The sequence below is a fragment of the Stegodyphus dumicola genome, chromosome 5, assembly GCF_044657685.1.
Source record: "Stegodyphus dumicola isolate Sdum_Otavi_A_Nest chromosome 5, ASM4465768v1".
NCBI lineage: Eukaryota > Metazoa > Arthropoda > Arachnida > Araneae > Eresidae > Stegodyphus > Stegodyphus dumicola.
Window position 1 is genome coordinate 125,194,487 of NC_140772.1, and position 21,828 is coordinate 125,216,314.

The window sequence follows — 21,828 nt, forward strand, 5'->3', positions numbered from 1 at the left end:
GGTTTCAGATACATGTGCATTAGACCTACTCGAAATGAGAGAAGCATGACTCACATAAATGTGTTTTTGATTATATAAACAAATAGGGAACTAAATGTTTTCGAATGGCATGATTTATGACGTCTCTTTAAATCGCACTTTAGTCGCACGTGGTAGTTGTTTATTGTAAGTAGAAGTTTTATATGCGCTAAAGCGTTGAGTATTTCGGTTTACAGTTCAGTTTTTAGAAAATAATTAGATCTTGTTAGACGTGAATTCCTTCTGTTTTTACCGTTTCAATGTCGAAGCGTCGAAAATGTTTAACAGAGCATGAAATAGCAGAAATGATGCAAAATATTTCAGATATTGATTCTGAAAGATTAACTGAAAGACATTTTCCAAAACTTTGTTCAGAAGAGACTGATAAGAAAATGAGACGACGATGCTTCGTTTGTTCACATTCCCGGAAAAATCCTCCAAAACGGCAAATGAGTTATTACGAGTTCAAGGAATGTAACGTAGGACTGTGTGTAGATCCCTGTTTACAAATTTTTCATACGAAAAGAGAATTTTAAGTAATATATTTAGTTTTCAGATGTATAATGTTAAAAGTCATAAAATGGTGAGTAATTAAAATAAAATGTGTAAAATATGCATTGAAACAAGAAATAAGGTAATTAAAGTATATATATATAAATATTTATAAAGCATAAGCCGTTTAAATACTCTATAGAGCATTATTAAACGATGCGTTGATACTTCGGAAATTTCATGGATTTAGGCTTAGTAGCAAAAAAGCCCCCGGCCCTGGAGAGACGCTCGCAGAAGACACTGCCGGCCTTCGCGATAAGTGCGCGTTTTCGCTACCCGGCTCGAAGGGGCTAAGTTAAGAATACTTACTTTGAAAGAGTAAATATATACAGTAGCTTTTATTTATGATTGCTTTTTTATTTTGTTTCTTAGTGTGAAATATTGCATCAAAAATTGAAAATGAGTTTGCATAAAAAGGAGCAGTTAGAAAATGAAATTGCAAATGCAAGGCAGGTTATTGAGCGTATGAAGGTAATATTTATTTGAATTTTGAATGCTTATTTCTGAGATATAACTAAAAGTACATATACATTGCTGGCCATCAAAATGTAACACTATAATAAAAATAAAATGTCTAAGATATAGCTTATTATAAGCCATGTTTATTATAATATTAAACTCAAGTTGCTAGTCACCTCCATTATCAAAATGATATTTCTGGAAAATGCATCCAATGAGAACAAAGGTGAATTGTGATATTTTCAACAGCATCTGGGGGGGGACCAAAGAAAACTGATGTGGTGTCTTTCTGTGACAGGCCTTCTTAATTTTTTTCCAGTTACGATCCCTTTTTATCATTGAGATTTTTTTCGTGACCCCATGATATTTACGAAAATTTTGTGGGACCATATAAGCATTGCGCAAATCTGACACACGCACGAGCGAAACTGTCAGTGTTTTTCCTTGTACTCTAATATACTATGGCAGTTTTAGGTCATTAACTTTAATTTCTGATTTTTTTAAGACATAGAACAATGTGAACATTTTAAATAACATGAAATAACAGCGTCACCTGCATAGCAAGTAAAATGAACCTTTATATTATAAAAAGAATGCGTCGAAACGTTTTAGTTTTTTCTTTGTCTGTATTGTCTTATTTCGATCTGTTTTTAGATACATTCTAAAATTATTATAATAAATTAAAGAAATATTAAAACTGCTAAAAGTTTTGGCAACCTGCTGCTGCATGTCACGACCCACAGTTTAAGAAACTCTGTTCTATGACATGCCCACTCTAAAGATTAATTTTATGAGTAAACATTACTGTACTAGGTGTAAATTAAAGATTTTACATTGAGGACACTTTCCCTATTGTTATTTCTTATTTGTATTGGATGGTAAGGTAGTGTGTGGCCAAAAGATTTAGACTGAATATGAACTTTATTATCATACAAATAATTAATGGTACAAAAGGTAAACTGGTACAGTTGTCTCAGGTTATCGCTGCAATGCTGCCAGACATAAATGCAACCATCATGATACTTCATGCAGAAGTGCAGGACATCTGGAAAGATGACATCTTGGCATTTGGTTGTCTAACCAGGCATCATTGCAGACAAGGATGCTGATGGTACACAGTCAGAAGCAACAAAAACATTTGCTACCTTGCAGAAATTCCATAGTGCTAGAGACTGAAAGGTTGAACTATATTTGTGCAGATTGTTTGCTGTACTTACTTTAACTTAGTCTCTCTCTTCTAATGCAAGGAGGATGAAGTTCCTTTGTGGCACTGAATATCAGTGTGTGCCTAAGCACTTTTTATAAATAAGCCTAATGCACACAAAAACAAAAATACTTTCTCCCCCCAAAAAGTGTAAAAAAAATATTATTATTAATATTGAAATACCGTAATTTTCAGATGAAACGCCGCACCGTTTACGTGTTTAATACTTAAATTTTCAGCGGGTGCAGCATTTCTACACATGGCGCACTAAAAATAAAATATTTCCTATGATGGTCATTGTACATAGTTTGGATGGCCTTGTCATTGTGCATAGATTGGTGCTGTTCCCACACAAAAGACTACTCAGTTGCTTTTTGCGAACGTTATTTTGTTTACATTCTTTCCCTTGAACAGACCTACATACCTTACTCACCCTAAATGAGATCTCAGAACAATAATATTCTTCCCTCTTTCAAATCAACATTCTCATCAGTTTGAATAGTCTCTCTTCTCTGCCATTCGATGAATCTTCCAGGACCCATCCTCTCCCCACCCCTGCCTTTTCTGCAATTTTTTTCGAAGGCGAACACGACTCCACCTGCCTCGCAATAACGAACTCTCATGTATTTCCCCTTCAGCATGAATCAATTTTTCTTGGCGTTCTGCCAGATACAGTTTGGGTACAACTATATGTTGGATAGTTTTTAAGTAAGAAGGGAGTGGAAAATTTTTGAAAATGTCACCTAAACAAAAGCTATACTGCTGGTTTTAAGCTTAATGTAATTTCACGTGCTGAACAAATTGGAAATCGAGCAGCAGCTCGAGAGTTTTAAGTGGACGACAGATGTATTCGACGTTGGAGAACTGAAAAAGAACTTATTAAAAATATGCCATAACAGAAACGAGCCAAAAGAAATGGTACTGTAAGGTGGCCGAATCTAGACGACGACCTTCCAAACTGGATAAAGGAGCAACGAGGAAAGGGAATGGCAATTTCAACTGTAAAAATTCACTTACAAGGAAAATTTATAGCAAAACGAATGAACATAAATGATTTCAAAGAGGTGTAGCAGATTTATGAAAAGAAAAAATATTTCTGTGCTTACTAGAACAACAGGCGGGCAACAATTACCAATGGACTGGCAGGATAAAAAGGCATCTTTTCTAAAATATGTGACAGATATTATTGACAAAAAAAAAACTTCTTCGGTCACTAATAAATATGAATGAAACGCCGTTAGCTTTCGACTCTCCTGCAAACAGAACTGTTGATGAAACTAGTGCAAAAACTGTATCTGTGCTTATGATGGGTGATGAAAGAACGTCATTTGCATGTGTGTTAGCTTGTGCCGCAAATGGTGACAAGCTAAAGCCGATGATCATTTTTAAATGAAAGACTATTCTGAAGGGTGATTTTCCTAATGACGTAATTATTTGGGCAAACGAGAACGGCTGGATGTGCGAAACAATCATGCAGGAGTGGCTACAAAAAGTTTGGCAGTGTCGTATGGGATCTTTTTTCCAACCAAAAGGGTAATTGATAATGAATTCTATGCGTGCTAATTTACTTGAGTCAGTGAAAACCAGATGTCAAAAATTGTCTTCGACCGTAGCAATAATTCATGGTGGTTTGACAAAAATCTTACAACTATTAAATTTGTCAGGTAATAAATCCTTCAAAGCTGTTGTCCGAAAGCAATGGATTGTTGGATGATTGAAGGATTGCATAGGTATACCAAAAGTGAGAAAAAGCATAGAGCATCTTATGAAGAAATCGCAAAGTGGGTAGGAAGTGCGTGGAAATCGGTAAAAACTTCGTCAATAATAGCAGGGTTCAAAGAAGCTGAAATTATCTCCTTAGATAAAGAGACTGTAAACCAAGAAGATGAATGTGATGATCTGGAAGACTTAGATCAGGATTTACTAAATCTTTTTAATTCAGATAGTGAAGAATCAGATTTTGATAGCTTCATATGATATATAGTTTGCTGTAATTCTTTTGTAAGTAAAATTTAAAATTTCCTTTTGTCTTCCAAATTTAATATTTCGTTGTTACAACATTTTTTATAATATAGTCTGAGTATTTAGGACTTCTTTAGTGGGTAAATATAAGTATATACGTGAAGGTAAATATATTTTCCACATTTCTTACCTTTAATTTATTTTTGAGTTATGGTTTCATTTCATGCATTTTTCTTAACTGGTATGTCATATAGCAGGACTTAGGTTGAGATTTTGCATCTATACGGCCCACGATGATGTCACACGCAATTTAATGTATTGTGGCGTTTCTGTGTAATTTTAATTTTTTTCCCGCCATTTTTCTCGAGTGCGGTGTTTACGCTGATGTGGCCTTTCTTCCGGAAATTACAGTATTTGGATTCTTACGTAGGTCATTTAAATTTTATTTTTATATATAAACAGAGAATCTGATTTTTACAACTGAAATAAAAATTAAAAAGAAACTGAGTGTAATATTACCAATAATGGTTATATTTATACTTATAAATTATCTCTATGCATGTGTATTATATCTTATTCACATATTTATATGCAAAAACTTAAAGTGCTTTTTGTGTGTAAAACATTTTTCAACCCTGAGCAATAAATTGACAGTATTATGCATTTTACGTTCATAAAATAAAAGGTTAGCACTCAAGCTATTTAATTAAGTTTCATGGCATTTAAAAATCATTTATGTGCTGTTCTATCATGATTTGTGTATCATGCAAATTCTGGGTCAGTCACATATGTCCCTTCTTGTATTGAAGTTAATAGTTTTAGTATAAGAATATATTTCATTTTAAGAGAGTTTATGATTATTATATTATGAATAACATTAAATGATTTAAATGATCAGTAAAAAATGCCCTTCAAAATAGCAATGGAATTTAACTACTTTAATACAAATATTACCAAAAATGTATAAATAAGTACTTTCATGGCATTTTAATTAAGAAAAGCTAAATATTTGTTTATAAAGTGTTCACAATGTCTTTAATGCAGAAGTTAATTTGCTAACTATTCCTAATGTTTCTAGAAATTATCTGACAAAAGTGAACCCCTAATCTTAATACACGGAGAGCATCCCTCATTAAAAGAGAGCATGCCAACATAAAATTAAAAATTAGGCAGGGGGAAAAGGGTAACCTTGCAAGATGTTTTCATGTGCAAGGAAAAAAGGGAAAATACTCTGCAGAATTTTTTTACTCCTGAAGAAGAGTGATCTGTGTCTTGTCTGATCACCCTCAAAATCTAAGCCAAACTAAGGTTACATGTTTGCTTAATTTTAAAGAGAGTTAAAATATTTCACTAAGAAATGAACTTAAAAGCTCGGTGCAAATATTTGACAGTTTGGTTAACCAAATTTAAAAATCGTCATGGTATAAGGCAATTAAGAACTTCAGGTAAAAAAGCTTCAGCTGATACTGAAGCTGCTGAATTATTTGCAGATGAATTCATTCAACTCATTAATAGTTAAAAGTTATCTTGAGAACAAATTTATAGCACTGATGAATTTGGTCTTATTGGCAATATGTAACGTAATACTTTGGCAACCTCTATAAAAAAAAGGCTCCAACTCGGGTCAAAGATTCCAAAACAAGGCTAGCAATTTCAGCATGCACAAATGCAGATAACACAACACGGATGACACAAGTGTTAATGAATGATTGGTTTGAAAATCATTTCATACCCGAGGCTTGGCAGAATTCGCTTTGTTTACCTGATAACAGAAAAATTATCCTGATTGTTCGGCTCATACTTCACTTAAAGTTTTAGTGAAAGACAATGTATCCGTATTATTCTTTCCTCCAAATTGTACATCAATAATTCAGCCTATGGTCATCGGAATAGTGCGCTCACTGAAATGCAAATATAAAGTAGAATTTTTAAAATCCATGTTAAATTTCTTGAATAATGGCAAGACTATTGAAGAATTTAAAAAATATTTTAGCGTAAAATCTGCTTTATGAAGCATCGCAAAATCGTGGGAAGATGTGTCTCCAGAAACTTTAAAAAATGCTTGGCATAATTTTTGGCCAATAGCGTATTTCAATATGATAGGCGTGAATATTAAGGTTTTCGGATGGTTACAGCCGAAAACATCGCAGACGAAAACGTCGCGGAGAAAACAATGCAAGGCGAAAACGTCGTGATAGAAAACATCGCAGTTCTAAAACATCGTGATACAAAATATCGTCGTCCAAAATAGAGCGGTTAAAAAATTTTGCAGTTTAAAAACATCGTCGTCGAAAATATCGTGGTAAAAAGTAAAGTATCTGCAAATCATCGCAGACATGTTTTTTTCAGGCTTTAATAATTGTAAATGGATATTTCCATAATGATTTGTAAGCGCAAGATGGAAAGAAGGACATTCCTTACTTTCATATTTTTTATTAACTAATAAATTTTTGCTGAAAAAGTAAGAAGGAAATTTAAGCATAGAAAATTAAGGCAACTTATAGCACTTAATATAATTTTAAACTGACATAGTTAACTAACAAAGGTCATTAATAAATCATTTTTTATAAAGTTTGTACTGGTAATTTTTCATCAAAAGTATAATCTAAAAATGTTTAGAAAAAGGAAGCTACGTAACTGCATGAACTTATCTATAAAAAATTGCTAATTATGAGATTATTTTCTTCACTTTTGTCAATCTAATACTCTTAATGAAAATTATTTCTTCTTCTGCTTCAGTTTATTCTTAAGTATTAAGTTTCCTTCTTACTTTTTTAGCAAGAATTGATTAGTTAATAAAAAATATGAAAGTAAAAATTATCTTTCTTTCCATCTCGTGCTCACAAATCATTATGGGAATATCCATTTACAATTATTAAAGCCTGAAAAAAGCAGGTCTGCGATGTTATCGTCCTGTGATGATTTGTTGATGCATTATTTTTTGCCGCGATATTTTCGACGACAATGTTTTTAAACTGCGAAGTTTTTGAACCGCTTTATTTTCGACGAAGATATTTTGTACCACAATGTTTTAGAACTGCGATGTTTTCTCCCACGATGTTTTCGCCTTGCGTTGTTTTCTCTGCGACGTTTTCACCCGCGATGTTATCGGCGGACACCTTTTGGATATCACAAACTAAAATTTTTAATTTTCCAGTTAATGGATATTTTAAAGAAATGTAGAGAAGCTGTAATAAATGAAGATGATATAACAGAAGTATATCATTACGATGACAGTGCCCCAGTTATCAATCAGTTAACAGACGTCAAAATCTGTAGTATGGTTCTAGATCCAGAAAATGCTGGCACCGATACTGAAGAAACTGACAGAGAGGTTATTGAAAATTAAAAAATTTCAATTGACAAGTTAGTCGGAATTCTCGATACGGCAATTACAGGACCTGAACAATAGAAGTTTGTAACTTAATAAGAAATTGCATCTGTCTACAGAATTAATGAGAAAATATTAGCACAAAACACTTTAACTACTTACATTGAAAGAAATGTTTAATAAAGTAAACAATTATTAACTTTTTTTGTAACTTTTGTTACCCTTTAGATGATAAATGCTTCATTATTACATAAGCCACGATTTCACATTTTTAATTTTGTAATTTCTGCATGCCATCGTACTGGATTTAAATTGATGATCTAATATCCATAAAAATCCCAAATCTGGAATTGAAGTCCCTCGAGCCTGTATCTCAGACTTTTGTACTGTATAAACTATATTCAATAATTTTCATGTTATGTACCTGTAATAGATATAATAATGTGCCATATTTTTATATTTTTTACCTAATTAGTATTGTATAAAAGGACTAATTTATTACATTAAATTGTGACCTTTTAATAGATTTTTTTGAAAGAAATTTGCCTCATCCCATCCTTTTTAGTGCCATTTATTTTATATCTACTTGTCATATGATCTTCCAAAATCAAATACTTGAAGTTTAAGCTTATAAACACATTTGTCAAATATGTGCATAAAAGTTGCAGATATATTTATCAAATGTTGTTCCAAACTGTAACAATAAAAAAAAATATGCTGTTCCAGTCATCTATATTTATGTATTTATTTGCTTCTGAATAAATAATATATTGCTCTATACTGCTGTCTTTTTCTAAAACATGTTGCTCAATAAAATGAATAAAAAAATGGTTTTTGTGATCACATGAATGGTGCAAACAAATTTAGATTTAATCAACAAATAATATATATTTCAAAAGGAGAGGACATTGCTAATGAAATAAAGAAGCTAATATACTGATAGTATTGTTCTAAATAAAAAATAAATAAATAAATAAATAAGACATTTTATAACAAAATAAAATTAAATGTTTCCTTTTTTGTTTTCATACAATTATAAAATCAAATGAAGTTTTCTAGTCTCTATACTATCAAACATCCAAATTTCATTAAAAAAGAATTTTTTTTATATTAGATTTTCATCCATATGAGTTTAATCTATATTGTGTACCAGGAGTAGCAAATACATTGATCATGGCATGCTTTTGAGTCAACTGCAAGCTACCAATGTATTATTCTTTCATTAGATTATTATTTTTTAAATTTTTCTTGCATACCAGCAGATTGTGGCATTGTCTCTAGAAAGAAATGGCTATGCTCCTTGATTTCGACGAGTCTGATGTTATTTAAATGTATTTTGTAATTAATATTATGAATTTTTTAATTTTACAGGAAGAACAAAAAACTCTGATGCAAAACTACGAAGATCAATTAAATACTATGAGTGATCATTTAGCTAATTTAAATGAAACTTTAACTGCTCAGAAAGATGAGATTGATGCTCTAAAGCAAGCTGGAAATAACAAGGTGAATAAGCTGTTTGAAATTTCTACTTTTATTTCATCATATACTTTCAATTCTTTGGTAGTTGCAATATTAAACAGTTGTTTCATCCCAAATATGTTTGATATTTATCATAAAAAATATGTTTGATATTTATCATAAAAAATATGTTTGATATCTATCATATCATAAAGTCATAAATTTGTAACGTGAGCTATGTTTGTTTCCATGTTGCAGTGCATAAGTAGAATGCGAGTTGATCTCATTGACAGTTATCCAAAGTTTAAGTCTTGCTAGATATGTAAAATTCTATCTTAACTTTATTTTATGACTACTTCATCAATGAGAGAAAAAAATATTTAATGCCGTCTACTGTTGTTTGATAAATGGAGAAAATATTAAAAGATCTTTTATATATTTGTGTTATATAATCAAAAATGAAAAAATATCTGTTTTCTTAAAATGTTATAAAAAAGAATATTAAAACGGGAAAAATGGAATGTAGTAAAAACATTAGGATTTAAGGAATATTAAGTTTGGAATGTAAGAAATGGAATAATAATGAAGCTTTTTCTGTTATTTTTTACAAAGTGTACTAAATCTGCTTGAAATGTGTAATGCAATTTATTCCTAAAATAAGTAAAATTTCAGTTTTATCTCAGATACATATAAGGTTTAATAGCAGTCTAGATAATACTGCAGAATTGCTTTTGGCTTAAAACATCCTGTACAAGAGGCATTGCTTACTGACACATGCACTACAATACAAGCAATCCAGTATGTACTGAAAATCATTTGTGATAGGTTGTACATAGATAAGGGTACTATAAATTTGGACGCATTTCAAATATATATATATATCAAATAATTCAACTATAATAAACTAATTTGCATATTAAAGTGCATATCAAATAATATGAATAAATTCGATATTGCACCTAAAGATTTATAGAAGCATTTTGCGAGGGGAAGGGCATATTTTAGTTTAAATTTCCACCAGAAAATTTTGCTCTAGTGCTAATACTGTAAAAAATATGGAGATTTAAATCTATTAGAATAGGTGCACTCTTGAAAACTTATACTGGACTGCTACATTGTTAATAGTGTAGTAATGTGCTTGTGAATGAGTAAATGCCATATAATCCTAGTGTTTCTCATTCAATTAATGTACTGCGATACTAATATTGCCATCTGCTGATGAAAATGTATTGTTACAGGATTGGAATTAAATGTATTGTTACAAATTTTGTATATATGTAAATAATTTTAGTGAAATTGTATTATTTTTTATAAAATGTAACGAGAAAAGTCTGAAGAGACGAATCTTTGTTGAAAAAATAAGATTACAGGGGCAAGTCTGTTGAGGTTGCCAAGATATCCCTAAAGTGGCGGTGGGTTTGGTGACTAATTTTCCTCACCAAATTTGGCGAGAAATGTCTGAAGTCACCAAACTTGGTGACATTTTGGTCCAGCCCCTGTATAATCAGAATTGATATTATAATCGAATAACTTTAATTGATCCCTATATGTAACTGTAATTGTATCCACCCTTTATATGTAACATTTTCTTCGTAAAATTAACTTCCTCCAGTAATTTTGAGAAGTGGATGATACTAGAGATTTATTAGCAGGGAAAAATCTAAGCACAGAAAGAGCATCTCTTCTGAGTTGTTTAATTCAGCCTTGAGTTGAGTATTGAGAAATCCCACCAGAGCTTCTCCTTTTAGATGTTAAAGATTTGAGATGCTGAAAATGACCATCAGCTGAGAAGTTTCCAGGGGCTTTGCAAGCCACTATAGGAGATTCTTCCATTGCAAGAATCTTCATGAATTGACGGAGAATGAGCAAACGTTCTTGTGGATAAAAGAATGTGAGGACTCATTTAACAAACTGACGGCGGCTTTAACATCTGTAATCCTGATTTATCCTCAGCTTGACAAAGCATTTATTCTTGACAGGAACATGACATCACTATCCGTATAAGTCATCAGAAAGGATTATACAGAAACACCAACTTCCTGTCTAGAGGACTCTAAGAAGAAAGCTGCCGATATAGTTTCAGGGTTGAAATGAAATACTACAAGCTATTCAATCCAGTTGCATGTCAAATTTCAACTTCATCATCATCTGACCCAGAGCTACAGAGTCACGAAGAAGTCCGGAAAAAACCAGTTGGAAAATGGTGATGTTAAATCTGTAGTTTATTGAATGGAATCTTCATGTAGGAAACCTACCTGGCAAGATATTTCGATGTATAGTTCTATGACAAACAAAATTGAGTTCTCCGGAACTCGCTACATATTTGAAATGCCATCTTGTACAGGAATTTTGAATCAGATGGTGGAAAGGCATTCTGCTGGCAGATGATCCTTCCAAGATCCCGGATGTTTGTTGAGAATTACACAGCAGTCTGACAGTATAAGCCATTTAGGAATAATGAAGACTTTTAATGACTTTTGAGAATGCTTCTACTTTATTTAAGGGCTGAGATACAAAAGTGGTGCCAATCTTGTGATGCATGTGTAGGTTGGAAAGGACCAAAGAAATGCAGCAAGGGAAACTGCAACATTACAGTGTCTGAAAAGATCCATAAATAAAGGATGAAATATCTAACGAGATTAAAGACAGAGATAGAAAACATGAAGAAATGAAAGACGGGAAAGAAGTTCTTGATTCTTATGTGCCTGAAGTAGAGATAGAAGAAAGTGAAAATGCAACTGTCAAGATCGTAGAAAGTGATAATGAAGTTACAAAGTCTTAATTAGCAAGTATTGAACCATCTGAAAATTCATGTGCTGCTGAGATGGAAAAAGCTGATCTACAACTTACACAGAGTGCTCCAGTATTGCAAGAAAAATCACCCACTTTGCAAACTGTATGTGTGTCTCATAGTGCAGATTGTGCAGAGAAGGACTTAATTCTAAACCTGGATACTTCTGCTAGCAAAGGATCGGATTCTTTTTGCGATTCTGCTGCAAACAGCGGAACTGGTTTTCAGGAAATAGAAGTAAATAAGCATGTACGATTTGCTAAAGATACCGAGGTAAACTTTACACATGCTGCGAATGATCTACAAAGTGGTGAACGAACTGTTTTAGATCTTTCAGTGGATGAAAAGTCTGAAAGGACTGAATTTTCAGACTGTGATATGCAAAACAGAAATGCATCTGAGAACTGCAGTGGAAGACTATTCGACCCGGGTATAACTTGATGAAAAGACTAAAACTGAAATTCATTCAGGACTTTAATTTGTATTATTTGAAATTGTTATGTGTTTAATTTGTGTATATAACTTATAACATAGTGTAAATATTTGTTTCTTTAGTTATGTTGTTTGTGTTATTACCTTTTGTTTGTATAGAATTATGCTTCTGAACAAGAATTGTACTGCCCGGGAAGTGCAGTCCTTGGAAGGGGGCAGTGTTACGTAATGTCCAGGCGTGGTAAGACAGCTTCCCCGCAAAGCATGTTTAGGGTTGCCATAAAATGGCAATGTAAGGCAGAGTTGCCACATATGGTAAGAAATTGCCCATTTGGCGATATGCCATGGACAGATGGAGAACTTTCTGGAATGAATTATTACCGGTTTAGCCCAGAATGCTCTCGAGCGCAAGGCAAAAGCTATATAAACCTTGCTAGTATGTGGAGTTAGTTAGTATCGAGTTGGTGCCTCATCAAGAGTGCGAGTCAGTGTGTCTCATCTAGTTAGTCCCTACGGAGATGATAAGAGTTGACAGCCAGCCAGCGAGTACCGAGTGGATCGTCAAGTGCAGTGAAGGAGTCTCTTAGTGCATCGTCGAGAGAGCCTGTTGAGCTCCGGGAATGACTGAACCGAAGACTCGGTTCGGAAGACAATTTATGGTGTGCATCAAAGCGGCCGTGAATGGTTTTGTGAATATGAAAATATTTTAGAAAATCTACATTTTAAGAAAATACTATGTGTAACACACAGCTTTCAAGCGCATCACCTATCAGCTGTTGGAGGGAATAATGGCCTGAAATACAATAGCCTTTCAGTCAGTGTATTGGAGTCAAGTACTAAATGGGGTGTTTTGCCCCGAGAGTTATTTTGTAACTTCAGTGTTTAATTATAATATCCTTATAAGTTTTACGTCCTTAAGTGTAATGTTTCCCTAATTGTGTTTCAGAATTAAAACTGAGAGTGAGTATTTTGATTAGTTAGTATTCCTCTAATTCTATTTAGCTGTTAACCCTAACAGGCTTAAAATTATGGTGTTCTGGCTATAGTTGGCACCCAGTGCTGGGTTCGAAAGATTTATCCAGTTGAGGAAAAAAACTATGTTTAAGACTCCAGGACATCGACTTATATTCTTTTCCAAGATTTAGATACCGTATATACCCGCGTCGTCGAGATATTTTGTCGAGATAAGTTGAGATATTTTGGGCAAAAAAAAAGACTTCAAAGTGGGGGGGGTCAACTTATACGCGGGGCCATAAAAAATTAAAAGAATCGGAAGTTCAAAAATTTCTTTATATAATGCAGTTGTTTTCTTCCCACACTCGAATTGGACGACTTATCAAATAAGTCACTTACTTGAAGTAATTTCATGACTTAAATTATGTGAGGAACTACAGTGGTGGCCAAAATTGTGGACACTCTTGGAAATTTTTATGTTTTTGCCCCTGAAAAATGCGAATGTCTGTGAAATACTCTCTGAATGATTATAAAATCATTTAAAAAATGTTGTATTAGCAACGAACTAGACGGCACAGAAGATGATGCTGTTTTTGAAAGTGAAAATGACGACGAAGGCTGTAGTAGTGATTGTAACAATACAGAGTTCGAGACTGAAAATATGTATGATGACGAGCCAATGATGACAGAAGAGTTCTATGAAATGTTTGGCGAATCTGACCATGAATCGGACGTTGAAGGATTTTGATTTTGTTTATTTACCAAGGTATTTTTTATCGTATATTTACTTTTTTCTCAGATGTTTTTGAATAAATGTAGTACTTAAAAAATTTTTTCCGAAGTTTCTCGATTGATTTCGGAAGTGGGGGATCGACTTATACGCGGGTTTCTTATTTTCTACGAATTTTTTATGTCGAAGTGGGGGGGGTCGACTTATACGTGAGTATATATGGTACTACTTTCACCAGCGAAGTCTTCACCCAAAGATTATTTTGGAAATTGCATGAAGTAACGGTTTCATCTTCATTCGAAGATAACAGATAAGTTTTCAGTTAATAAACAATATAATATTCTATATACAATGTCGTTAATACTTTAATAATATGAAATAGAATCTGTCATAAAATGAAACAGAATCAAAAATATAGCTGTATATATACAATATATAAAATTATATAAAAGAAAAGAAAATAGTTGAAACTTAAATGCAAGTTTACAATGTTCTTTCCTATGAAGGTCCTAACCATTCTGTATCTTGAAGAAAGTCATACCCAATAGTAGAACAAGTAAAAATTACAAATAATGAAACAATACTGAAAGCATTACATAATAAAATAAGAAATTAAAAATGAAATATTGATCTCCTCAATTCAATACTTCAAGTAGGTAAGTGGGAAAAGTGTTTTAAAGCCCAAAACTAAGTTGATCAATGAGTTCTGAATACAAGTTTTGTTCCTCTGAGATACTTGAGATCCAGAACTGTAATTTTCGAAATAAATGTTCAATTTAAATTTAAACATTTAAATTGAACATCAAGTTTAATTAAGTTTCATCAAGTTTTAAATCATCAAGTTTTAAATTTAAACATCAAGTTTAATTGCCTGGTCATATGTAAGAGTGTCCATTAATTTCTCAAAAATTTCAAGTGATTTTGGAGGAAGTGGTTTGCTGTCTTGTGGCGCAAGTGTTCCTCTCTTGGCTAGTGAGTCTGCCTTTTCGTTACCGTCGATACCTACATGTGAAAGGATCCATTGAAAAACGATACGAATGTACCAACTGGTTGTTTCTTGAATTCAGTAGGAATTGGCGGTTGTAAGTATAGCTTTGCATAGCTGTAATTGGGGTAGTTTACAGGGCTCCTGTGATAATTAAAAAAACTTTGCTTTATGCTCTTTCCAAAGAGTCAATCTTCCCTTGTGTGGTAGAAAAGAACACCTCATTTCCATATTTGAAAATAAAACCAGAAACAGTTTATGTGAAACAAAAAGCTGCTGAGATTCTCGAAATTATGTTAAATGCTGATAAAGATATAAAAGCAGCTCCCGAGAGTTACAAAGAATTAAAAAAAAAGAAAAAAAAAACATTAAGGTAAACTTCTCTAGACTTGACGTAATCTAAGACAGAAGGTTGCTTACAATAAACAAAGAATTTTATAAAAAATTCTTATCAACATCTTAAAATTCACTGAAGAAAGACTGCAAAGACAAATGCAGTTTCTTTAAAAAAAATGAAGTTTCAAAAAGTCTGAAAAAAAATATATACAAAGTGTGCTCTTGGTGTTCTTTCCTTTTTAGCTGTGTTGCACCTTAAGAATTTACATTGTTTTAAATAATCGATTTTTATTTGAATTTCATGTATTTTAATTCTTTGCTCTAATTAAAGATTAATTTTGTTTTCATTGAAAGTCAACACCAGTAAAATTTCGTTTCGGTTCCGAATGAAAAGTGTTTACATGGCAAATTGTTATTTTTATTCTAGTTGATATTGACCAAGTTTTCAATGTAAACAATAGCAAACAATGCTTCAACCAGAAGCATATTTCACAAGTGCACATCTGTGTAGCCACTAAGGGAGTGCCTTCTAGGATGGACCAATGGGCTTCCAGTAATACTTCTATCATGTCAAATGACCTCTAGCGCGCTTTGTGCATGATGGTTGAAAATACTGATTTTCAATTTTCTGTACAATATAATTAAAGCATCCTCGATTTCTTCTGAAAATTTTCATTGTGAAATTAGATCAAATATAAGCAATTGTAAAGATTTCACTACCTGATTGAAAGAAATACAAACACATGTTGGATACTCCGCAAAACTTTGACTGATCAATCTCGGTTTCTGTTTTCAAGGAACTCCAACTGTCAGCATGCTTGATATTGTAAAGTAAAGGTATGTACTTAAATTTACAAGTTCTATGACAGCTATGTAACATTTTAAGGGTAATTGACTGCAAAATGGTAACTAATTATTATTTCAAAATTTTTCAGATCAGATGAAAAAACATATATTTCTATATATTTGGAATAAAAATTGTTTTACAATTTTTAAATAGAATTGCATTAATGTATTGAGAGTAATTTAAAAACTCTCAATAAAATTATGCAGTCGCATATTATTGTTATTATTATATTTATAGTTTACATCTGTGTGAAGAAATAGCATTTAATCCAGATTCATTTAATTATTCAGGCTTAAATATTATGAATGCTGTTATTTTGCAGAGAGAAAAACTAATAAAAGAAATAAAATGTAACAAATAAAAGAAAAGTAAATGCAAATTCAAAATGTTACTAATATTTAAGCAGAATATAGCTGTACTAAAAGGTATGGACATTTTGTAAATAGAATTTTGTTTTAATTAGACTTGCATATGGCTTATCAGAATTAGTTTAGTGTTGTGAATTCTATGTCAAACTCAAAAGAACTTGAAATATATAGCCACAGATCAAAATAGAGTTTCTCTGTGCCTTTTAGGAATTTCATTCATGCTGCTACGGTTACATACTGCTATTTAAAACTTTATTTTTGTAAGTAAAATTCTTCTTTATTAATTTCTACTAAACGATTTTAATTTAACATTAAATGACCTTTTAAAGTCCCCATAAAACATTTTTAATATACATTCAAGTTACTTTATAACACAATTTTCAGAATTAAACTTCCTACATATAGGTTCACTCTTTTTAGATACTTCTACTAAATTTATATTAGGAGATAATATTGATTTTTAACATTTTTTTAATTCTTTCTAGCATTAATATGATTATTTGAAATTTATTAATTATGAATTTCAAATTTTGGTCTTTCTGAAAGATTAGTTCTAAATTTCTTACTTTATGTCTTTACTGATATATATCATACATGCATCTTAAAAAATATGCTGCCTAGACTGAAAACTACAATCTAAGTGACTTTCAGATTACTAGAGTAAAAATTGTGATACTGCTGTCATATTAAATTGGCCGTAAATATTCATTTGCATTCTTGTACATTTAGTTTGTTAAATTTAACATTTAATAACTGTTCACTCTTAAATGCATTGCCTGTATAAGAAATACTCTTCACAAGGAATATTTATTTATATATAACTTTTAATGTTACAATAGATATAATCAGCTCACACACGATATATATTTTTAATCTTACACTTTCAAAATCAAAAGAATGCAAGCACTGAACTTAAGAATATACTAGATCCATTGTCCTTCTGAGCTCAATAAAAAATTATGCACTTTAATTCTCTTAATCCGCAGGTATTAGTAAATGCACAATATTCGAAGCTAATTGTAGCTTGAGTTATTTTCTCGATGTAAAGAATGATAATATGGCACAAATATCAATCAATACGTGATAAATATTGCGAAAGTGAAATGTTAGTAATTACGTAAACTTATAACGTGAAAGCACTATGAGAATTTATACTATTATGACATACATTTATAACTACTAAATAAATGCAAATTAAAACGTAAACAGCATATGCTCAGTTTCAAAGAATCACCATCAAAAGAACATTAGAAGCTCATTGGTCCATTTCCGAAACCCCTCCCTCAGTGGCTATGCACATCAGCGTGAATTACGCCAACCGGAACTGTGAATTCTACTTCCAGTATAATGTTTCTCTACAGAGTTTTGCAATTTTTCGAGCTATATTTTCTAATTTTAAGTTTTCATTTCCGCCCAATATATTTTGCTGAATGTTTTATTTATAATTAAATCTCTTGTTTTTTAGTAGCAACAAATACTGATATATTTAATAATAAAGAATTTTAATGCAAAAATCGCCAGATTTGTTTTGTTATCGTTACTTCGGCGACTTTTTGATTTCCCGAGATCCTGACATCCATAGTGTTTATCGTAGTACCATTAAACAAGATTTGAGGATTAAAATAATTCTTCCTGGTATGCTCTCCTATAATTCCTCCTATATGGGTACATAAATGCCTTTTTAAAATAGTATGCATTGAATATATATTTCTATTCCATGCTATTTAATTGAATTAATTTATTCTATGAATGTGTTATTTTTATTACAGATAAGTTTCATTTATTAGAATGTGTTAATTTACAGATAAGTTTTATTTGTCCTATATGAATACATAAATGCTTTCTTAATATGCCGTGTTTTGAAGATACAGTATTAAAGTTCTATGCTGTTTAATTAAATTCATTTACTCAATGAATGTGTTAATTTTATTTCAGGTTAAGTTATTTTTAAAGGTTTTTGTCACCTGTACTCTTGTTTGGGAGTCACTCTTCTAATTTTTGAGTGATAGTTGAACAATTTTAGTTTTATTTACTTGTTTTTTTTTTTTTTTTCTTGCAGTTAACAATGATCCGTTTTGGGAATTTAATGTTGAGATTTTTTAGTTTTATTTAGTTTTTTTTTATTACGTTCTGCTAACCTCTGAAAACAAGCAACTGTTTCTTTTTCTGTTTGTCTGTCCTGAACTTTGTGTTTAACCTTTTAACTGTCATGCCCGAGATATGGTGTTCGAAAATGTCACACCCAAGTATTTCTCGGGGTAATTTTTTTTTTGAGTGCATCGTATTGTCGTACCCGAATATATATCGGGAGATGTTTATTTCGGCTACATTTGGTTTTTCCAATAAAAAAATTTGACAATTTGTGTACCCAAATCATCAAAATAACTTGACAGTTAAAGGGTTAAATATTGAAGGCCCATAATCTAGATCAGTGTTTCCCAACCTTTTTTTTCCTCGTGAACCAAAAGAAAGGTCCGAAAAATTCAACGAACCCCCTATGTAGTCACTAATGACAGGTTAAAAAAAAAAAAAAAGCAATAAAATTTGATAGAATATATATTTTTCATATTGCAGAATAATTGATTATATTAATCATGAAATATTTAAATAAAACATTAATAAGACTAAAATTATGGCTATAAAAGTTGAAAACAAGATAATTACATTTGGAAAAACCCTTAATGGGATGTTTGTGGGTGTTTGATAGAACAAAGCAATTCAAAGTTAGGCTCAATATCTGACAATTTCAGTCTTAAATCAGGTTGTTCATTTAACTTATTTCTGTATTTATCTTTCAGATAAGTATATGTTGAAAATCCTTTCTCGCATAGATATGTTGTGCAAAATGGTAATAGAACTTCAATGGCTTTTTTTGACAGAGCAGGATATTCATTTTGTATACTGAGCCAGAAGTCAATTAAAGATTGATCTTTAAAATTGCTTCTAGAGAACTGTCACAAGATAACTCTACGAGTTTTTCTTTTTTCAGTATATTTAGAGAGGTTTCTGAACTTACATTTCCTTGAAATGGATTACGTATCCAGTTGTTTCAGATGGATATATTGCATCTGTTGGGAAATAGTCATCGAAAGTTAATCGAAGATAGTTCAGATGTTCACATATACTCCTTTTAATGTTTTTGTCAAGTTTAATTGAATTTTCTGATAAAAAAAAGTGCTGACAGAATCGAAACTTCCATACTCATTCATCTGCAGGCATTGAATCCAAAAACTGATCTCTCTCACCGTAGCCTCTCAATTCTATCATGTACACTGAAAATGGTGACACCCTCACCTTGTAAAGACATATTTAATTCATTCAGTTTACAAAAAATGTCAGCTAAATACACAAGCTTTTGCAGCCAAAGAACATCGGATATACAAGAAGACAAATGAAACGGATGATCAATAAAAAATGCCTGAACTTCAGACTTCAATTCAAACAAGCGTGTCAAAACTTTACCACAGGAAAGCCATCTAACTTCTGTGTGAATAAGTAAAGAAACGTAGAAACTTCCAAAATCCTCACAAAGCTTACGGAATAGACGGCAATTCATAGCACGCGATTTTATAAAGTTCACACTTTTCACAGCGTCACTTGAAGTAGTGGATAACTCTGCAGGAATACGCTTACATACTAAAGCTTGTCTATGAATACAACAATGAGTCCATTGAATTTTCTCGTTGATCTTCTTCACCTACACAATAAGACCAGCTTATTCCATTCTTTTCAATACCCATTGATCATATCGAAAATCGCTTCTCCGGTTGTGTAGCTTTTCAAAGGTTTTGCAAATAGTACATCTTCTTAAATAATATTCGTAAAAAGATATCTAACGTAGACAAGCAAGACTGAGGCATTTGTTACATCCGTCGATTCGTCAAGTTGAATTGCAAAATAATTCAATTTTATTCCTTTTAGAAGTTCGTTCTCCACATAATTAGCCAAGTCATTAATTCTACGCGACACCGTGTTGTTTGATAAGGGAACTAACTCAATTTTCTTTGCTGCCTTTTCCCCAAGCATACATTTTGCGATATCTTTCGCACATGGTCCAATTAAATTTTCTGCTATTGTATGCGCTTGTCCAGATCTTGCAATTCTATAACTTACTCGAAATGATGCTTCAAGGGCCATTTTGTTATCTACTTTACGTTTGAAGTCAAGAAAGAAGAAAGGCTACACTTTTTAATATCTGCTAATTTTCTTTTGAAATATTCAAGAGGTTTATCTTTGTGTGTCGGATGTTTTGTTTCAATATGTCTACAAAGAAGTGATGGTTTTAAACTGCTGTTGGCAAGAATTTCGTTACATATAACACTCTAATGAATGTAGGTTCTCTGATAGGTTTTGGACTTAGAAAAATTTTTAGAAAAATTTTATGCGGAAAGTTAGTTCAAGAAAGAATAGGTTCCGACTCATCTCCAGTAAAATGAAAACCCAATTGTAGATAGTCACTGTCATATTTTTGCTTTTTCCCTTTTCTATCATCATTTCCTTTGTTTTTCGTCAGGTGAAACGGTACCTCACTACAGCTTTCAGTACTATCATCTCGATTATCATGTCTCGTTTCTAAACGATCCGTTTTTAACCTTCGATCCATAATAAAAATAAGCTGTAATAATAATTAAATTAATAATTATTAAATCATTTACATGAGAACTTGACAGTCACAGTATCACTATCACTCAAGCTTTGCAAGTGCTAAGCCTATGTATGAACGTAGACAGACAAAATAGACAGTTAATACAACACTACTCTCCCAGTTGTGAACAAGTATCTAATTCTAAAATCTGTAGTAAACTGCTTTAATTTCATATTTATTTCCAATTGTATTGTAAAAAAAAAAAAAATATTACATAGAAGGGAAAACTGCTGCAATGATTTTAAATATAAAGCAGAACATGATACTAATCATATTGATAAAATGTTTTAAATATAAATAAATGTTTGTAATAAAAAGAGAATTGTATTTGATTACTTGAATAAGAGGAATAAATTATAATGTATAAAATTGTTGATATAATTTGATATTGATGAAGTAATTTTGAAAAAAAATGAAAATATTGAAATTTATTATAGATTTCTTAACAAACAGGCAGCGAACAATCTGTTTTACAGTGGATGTGTTCTTTAATTTTTGTGATTTTTTTTTTTTTTTTAATTTATTTTAATGGCGTTTTAAAAAATCCGCCGTTACAATATTATTTTCGCGAACCACCAGTTGGGAATCACTGATCTAGATGATTAGGATCATTAGATGTTTTACCTGAAAAAAATATATATAGTATTGGAAACAGAATAAAAAATAGCATTAGCTTCTATTTTGATATTTCATATACTAATACTTTCCTATGTACTCTCTTAAAATATTGCAATTTTCATTCATGTGCAAACT

The 21,828-nt window shown here is 31.6% G+C and overlaps 1 protein-coding gene across 4 annotated transcripts in view; it reads left to right on the forward strand.

Annotated features, from left to right (window-relative positions):
* LOC118202346 (protein phosphatase 1 regulatory subunit 21-like) overlaps positions 1-21,828 on the forward strand; it is a 235,139-nt gene that overhangs the window by 210,029 nt on the left and 3,282 nt on the right. For all 4 annotated transcript variants that reach the window (XM_085817028.1, XM_085817025.1, XM_085817026.1 and 1 more), the window contains 2 exons: positions 943-1,041; positions 8,898-9,032. In XM_085817028.1, coding sequence (XP_085673154.1) covers positions 943-1,041; positions 8,898-9,032 — 234 coding nt within the window. The remainder of the gene's footprint in view (positions 1-942; positions 1,042-8,897; positions 9,033-21,828) is intronic.